Source organism: Euwallacea fornicatus, unplaced genomic scaffold, assembly GCF_040115645.1.
Source record: "Euwallacea fornicatus isolate EFF26 unplaced genomic scaffold, ASM4011564v1 scaffold_100, whole genome shotgun sequence".
NCBI classification, from domain to species: Eukaryota; Metazoa; Arthropoda; class Insecta; order Coleoptera; family Curculionidae; genus Euwallacea; species Euwallacea fornicatus.
This window is the reverse complement of record NW_027096068.1, coordinates 127484-133912: the sequence shown is the minus strand read 5'-3', so window position 1 is coordinate 133912 and position 6429 is coordinate 127484. Positions and strand designations below refer to the sequence as shown.

Here is a 6429-nt window from a genome sequence, read left to right as displayed (position 1 = left end):
CCAAATGTTGAGAAAGGATCTAATTTGTTTATTATTGGTGGAGAGTATATTACAATACCACCGGGTTGCTATGAAATAGAAGATATTTCTAAATATTTAAAAAAAGAAATTGAAGAAAATACGACACTTGAGTTAACTGCAAACAACAACACTCTTAAAACACATCTTATTTCATCTGCAGACGTTAAATTTGAAGAAGGAACTATAGCAAAACTTTTGGGGTTCGAGTATAAGGTTATACCAGCTAATACTTTGGCAGTGTCTGATCGCCCCGCAAACATTTTTAAGGTAAATGCTATAAATATCGATTGCAGTATAGCTGAAGGGTCTTTTTTAAATGGTACACCAGTTCATGTAATACATCAGTTTTTTCCCAGTGTACCACCCGGTTTTAAAATAATTGAAACTCCCCAGAATGTCATTTATTTTCCCGTAATTGTGAATATTATAGATAAAATAACTGTAAAACTAGTTGATCAAGAAGGTAATTTGATTAATTTTCAAGAAGAATCCGTGACGTTAAGACTTCATCTTAAACGCTTGGACTCGGGATGGTAATTTTGTATAATAGAACACCAAACCTAGATTTTGGCAGAACGCTTAATATCCTCGGTAAACAACAAAACTCTGATAGTACAAAAAAATACACAAGAGGGTTAACACCTTTGAATAAACGGTTTCTTATTTCCCTGGGATTTACATTAAAAAATGGAACATATAAACGTTCAAGAAAAAGTTCTTATTGATGATTCAATTTTGAGTTGGGAAGTGCTCTCTTTTGAACCATTCAATCCCACTAAATTGGGGTTGAATGATGAAATTAGAATATCTTTACAACAAACCGGGAAATATCCTTTACCATGCAAAAGTGAACTTTACCTCGAATTAAAGGTTACTAAAGAGGATGGTATGCCACTTACAAATACATACTTGATAAATAATGCCGCTGCGTTTTTATTCAAAGAGTTGAGATATGTTTTAAATGGAGTGACAATTGACTCAGTGCGAGATATTGGTATAACATCAACCATGAAAGGTTATTTATCATATAATTTAAATGAAAGCGTTAAGCTTCAAAATGCTGGATGGTATCCAGCGGAAAAAAAAGAAAAAATCATTATGGTAGACTCTAATGGAAATGTTTCTTTATGTATTCCTCTCAAGATGTACTCTGGTTTCTTTGAAGATTACAAGAAAATAATTTTAAATTCACATCAAGAATTAATTCTAGTTAGAGCCAACGACGATTCCAATGCATTGGTGCAAACAGCAGAATCTACAGAAAAACCGAAACTTACGATAACAAAACTCTGTTGGAGAGTTCCACACTTGACAGTAGCAATTCCACAGGAATTAGCACTTACAAAAATTATTGACAAAAATATTGACATCCTACTAACTTTTCGAAGTTGGGAATTAGTTGAATATCCGGAGTTATTAGAAACCACCAGACATAATTGGCCGGTAAAGACATCAACCAAAATTGAAACTCCTCGCCATGTTATACTTGCATTTCAAAAAGATAAAAGAGACAATCTTAAAAAGGATATGAGCAAATTTGATCACTGTGACCTACGAAATGTAAATGTCTATTTAAATTCTGAAAGATATCCGTATGGTGATTTGCAACTGGATTTTAAAAACAATAAATTTGCAACGCTGTATGAAATGTTTTCTGAATTTCGTCAGGTTTACTATAATAACACACAAGAATCGATTTTCACTCCATCAGAATTCAAAGATAAAGCACCCCTTGTTTATATCAATTGCACCCATCAAAGAGATTTACTTCAAACTGGACCAGTCACTATGAGAGTGGAATTTGAAACTGCAGAAAAAATGTCTGATAAAACGACGGCCTATTGTCTCATTATTCATGACAAAATATTTAGTTACAATCCACTTACAAAAATTGTAAAACAGCTTTAAATTCCCACCACAAATGACTATGTATATTAGGTATTAGAAAAAATATTGGGTTTAATTGAAAGATTGTTTATAAAAATACTACAAGTCATTTTGAGCATTTTGGTAAATAGACTTGAATCCTTTTTAGAAAATCCATGAAATCTTAAATGTTGGATTAGAGAATATTCTATCATGAAATCTACTTTCCTAAAGTTTGAACAATTAAAAATGTGATGACAGTTTTGAATATTCGAAGATGTAAAGATAACAAAAAGTGTTAAAGAACTTTAATGGGCATGCTTGCTAACAGCTATAAAATGGAGGATAATTCCGCAATACATATCAAAATGTTTTCAGAATTCAAAGTGAATTTGTCTATTTACATAGAAAATTTACAAAAATTAAAGCAACAAATTAAAAACTATACCAACAAAAAAACAATGTTTAAAAAGTTTGAAGAATTAAAAGTATGAAAGTATTGGTGATTGATGTGCAAGGGTTTTTAGTGGAAAATAAATTTATTCCCAAAGAACTAGCGGCCTACGATGGAGAAAAAATATGTCACTATATTTTTAAACCACCACACAAAATATCTCTCCTATCACCTGAGTGCTATAAACAAGCGGTTTGGTTAATGAGGAATCACCATCGGCTTCCATGGGATCAAGGATATACCCCCATTCATGAGTTTTCCAAGATAATAAGAAGTTTAACAGAAAAAGCAAATCATGTGTATGTAAAGGGGAAGGAAAAAGCTGATTATGTTAGAAAGTACTCATTCAAGCCGGTTTTAGAACTCGAAGAAGGATTGAAAATTCAACATGCAGAAGCTAGATGTTTGTATCATATTAAATCTACATGTATTTGTGCATTATCTAATGTTTATTTTTTATATGAAAACTATTTAAATATTTGAATAAAACCAATTTATTTAATAATTCTTTAATATCTTTTATACATTTTATCCTTCATTTCCTGGTTTCTTTTGGTATAAACTTTAATACTTCATCTAAAGAATCTTTTAATCCTAAATCTTCTAACGTTGTTAAAAAGGTTCTTAAATCAGATGTATGCAAAAACATATTACAGGCTTGTACTGCGTTTCGATATTTTTCACCGATTTCTTTACATTCTTCATATGTATATAATTTTTCCATTCCATATATGGCTTCATGATCTGCATCAAACTCCAAATCTCTAAAATGTTGGGCTAAGTTTTCTATTGATGAAACCAAATTAAAGGCTGGTTTTTCTTGAACATAAGCTGACCACATCTTAATCGATACTGAAATACTGTAATACGTGCAGCGTATTATGTTGTCAAATGATATTACCATATTTTGTTAACTATAATCACTTAGATAGGGGAAGTCATTGTGATGGAATCTCAATAAGATATTATTCCTTTTAAAAGATAAAGTTTTTTATTATTACGTTATTATTGAATGCAAAAAACAGAAAATTAATATCAAAAAGTTCCCATGTGATTACCATAAAAGCAATTAAAAAACCCAAAATTGGTTAAACACCTTATTTGGGATGGTATAAGATATTATTCCTTTTAAAAAATAAAGTTTTTGATTATTACGTTATTATTGAATTAAAAAACAGAAAATTAATATCAAAAAGTTCCCATGTGATTACCATAAAAGCAAATCAAAAAGTTCCCATGTGATTACCATAAAAGCAATTAAAGAACCCAAAATTGGTTAAACACCTTATTTGGGATGGTATAAGATATTATTCCTTTTAAAAAATAAAGTTTTTGATTATTACGTTATTATTGAATCAAAAAACAGAAAATTAATATCAAAAAGTTCCCATGTGATTACCATAAAAGCAATTAAAGAACCCAAAATTGGTTAAACACCTTATTTGGGATGGTATAAGATATTATTTCTTTTAAAAAATAAAGTTTTTGATTATTACGTTATTATTGAATCAAAAAACAGAAAATTAATATCAAAAAGTTCCCATGTGATTACCATAAAAGCAATTAAAGAACCCAAAATTGGTTAAACACCTTATTTGGGATGGTATAAGATATTATTTCTTTTAAAAAATAAAGTTTTTGATTATTACGTTATTATTGAATTAAAAAACAGAAAATTAATATCAAAAAGTTCCCATGTGATTACCATAAAAGCAATTAAAGAACCCAAAATTGGTTAAACACCTTATTTGGGATGGTATAAGATATTATTCCTTTTAAAAAATAAAGTTTTTGATTATTACGTTATTATTGAATTAAAAAACAGAAAATTAATATCAAAAAGTTCCCATGTGATTACCATAAAAGCAATTGCAGAACCCAAAATTGGTTAAACACCTTATTTGGGATGGTATAAGATATTATTTCTTTTAAAAAATAAAGTTTTTGATTATTACGTTATTATTGAATTAAAAAACAGAAAATTAATATCAAAAAGTTCCCATGTGATTACCATAAAAGCAATTAAAGAACCCAAAATTGGTTAAACACCTTATTTGGGATGGTATAAGATATTATTTCTTTTAAAAAATAAAGTTTTTGATTATTACGTTATTATTGAATCAAAAAACAGAAAATTAATATCAAAAAGTTCCCATGTGATTACCATAAAAGCAGTTAAAAAACCCAAAATTGGTTAAACACCTTATTTGGGGTGGTATAAGATATTATTCCTTTTAAAAAATAAAGTTTTTTATTATTTTTTATATGTTGGTGCTGAAATAAATACGATCGGATCGAGCACTCCTTCATCATTTTAGTTTCATCAACCAAACATAGTAAGTGTAAAATTTATTTAATACTTCTATTATAACATGTGTAGCAAACCAAACGTTTATTTCTTAAAATCACTATGTGAAGAGGGTCCAGCTAATATACATCATCAAGTGGTGATTGGAAAAAAATCCAACCAACAACCAATTGTGACACTTCTTCAGGGGGCAAAACAAATTCCAAATTCACCAATATTAGTGGAAGATGAGTTGGATGGTAAGGAGGAGGAGGAAGAGGAGCTACACAAAATATTATCTGAAGGTACAACAAATCCTTCTAATGATTCAAAAACTATTCAAAACCTTGCACAATCACCACTAATATTGGATGAAATAGAAGAGGCCATAAGCAATTTAAATAATTCTTTACGTTGTAATGAAAGCACTGAAGCTCAAAAATGGGTGTTTGAAAAAAGTAATCCAGAGGAAATTATAATGGATGAAAAAAAACAGCAGGACACGAGAGCATCTCGTTGGGAAAAACATCAAAAACGTTTGACTTTGCTCGAACAATCCATGGATGCAACCAAAGATAAAATAAAGGATCTTGAAACACTAATAAAGCTTCAACAAATAAGAAAAAGAAAGTTAATCGAACTTTATTCGAATATAAATGAAGAAGAAACACTTCGAGAAAAAATCAACAAAAGAAAATTGTAAACAAAATTTTTAACTTTTATTTTTGTGAAACAGATATGGACAACAAATCAGAGATGTTTCAAGAACCTCTTTCGAACCAAGTAAATGATGTGAACCAGGATGTAGAGGCAAGTCGATCACACGATGAGAAGCGGGATGGTCAATCAACTTCCAACCCTTTAGTTGATGAGAGCTGGGACATAGAAGAAACCCCAACATACAATCCAGAATTATATGTTCTCAACAATCCAATCATTCGAACTATAAGAGGAAAAACAAAAAAATTAAGAAAACAGTTTATTTTAAGTGAGCGAGAAAGGTGGATGAAATTTAAATAAACCATATATTATTTAATACTGCCTTTTTATTACCTAATCACAATCGGAATCAAACATTCGAATGAAAATTTTAATAACCCCTATAAGAATATATTCATGAAGAACAGGTAAACCACCATGTTAATATTCATCGTTGAATAAGACACACACACACACACACACACACACTTGTTATATGATTAAAAATATAAATATCCACTTTATTATTCACTAGTGTTTATTAAGTCACTTTACACATAGTTAAATAATAATATGATGTGTGTATACTTTATTACAAAAATAACACTTTTCTTGAGAGTCTGGGGGTCCATCAACATGTGTTCTCCATTCTGGTCGATTATAATGAACAAAACATGGTAACTTCACTTGAAGGGTAAAGTTTGTCTTATATTCCGTTGGAAGTTTTCCCCAAATATCCAACAATTCGAAAGAATTTGCATATTGTATTAGATAATCTATGGGTAAAGATTTAAGTTCTTCTTGACTAAAATTTCTCAGTGACTTTTCTCCGCTCATATGTGTCATCATAACAGATACTGAAGGACAACAATTCATGCTTTCGAACAAGATGTTTCGAGTTACTAATTATTCTGTGACATGTCAAAAATAGTTTATGGAGAAGTAAAGAGGTGGGGGAATTAAAGTGGTGGGGGGAGGTAAAGTGGTGGGGGGAAGTAAAGTGGTGGGGGGAGGTAAAGTGGTGGGGGGAGGTAAAGTGGTGGGGGGAAGCGAGCCAAAATCGGTAATAACACACTACTCAAATCATTATTGCATCTTGTTG

At 30.2% G+C, this 6429-nt stretch overlaps 1 protein-coding gene across 1 annotated transcript; it reads left to right on the top strand.

The window, feature by feature from the left end:
* Positions 1-708: 708 nt before the first annotated feature.
* On the top strand, positions 709-1929 carry LOC136350072 (uncharacterized). Its single transcript, XM_066301597.1, has one exon. It carries the CDS (start codon positions 709-711, stop codon positions 1927-1929), a length of 1221 nt encoding a protein of 406 aa, XP_066157694.1.
* The last annotated feature ends 4500 nt before the right edge of the window (positions 1930-6429 follow it).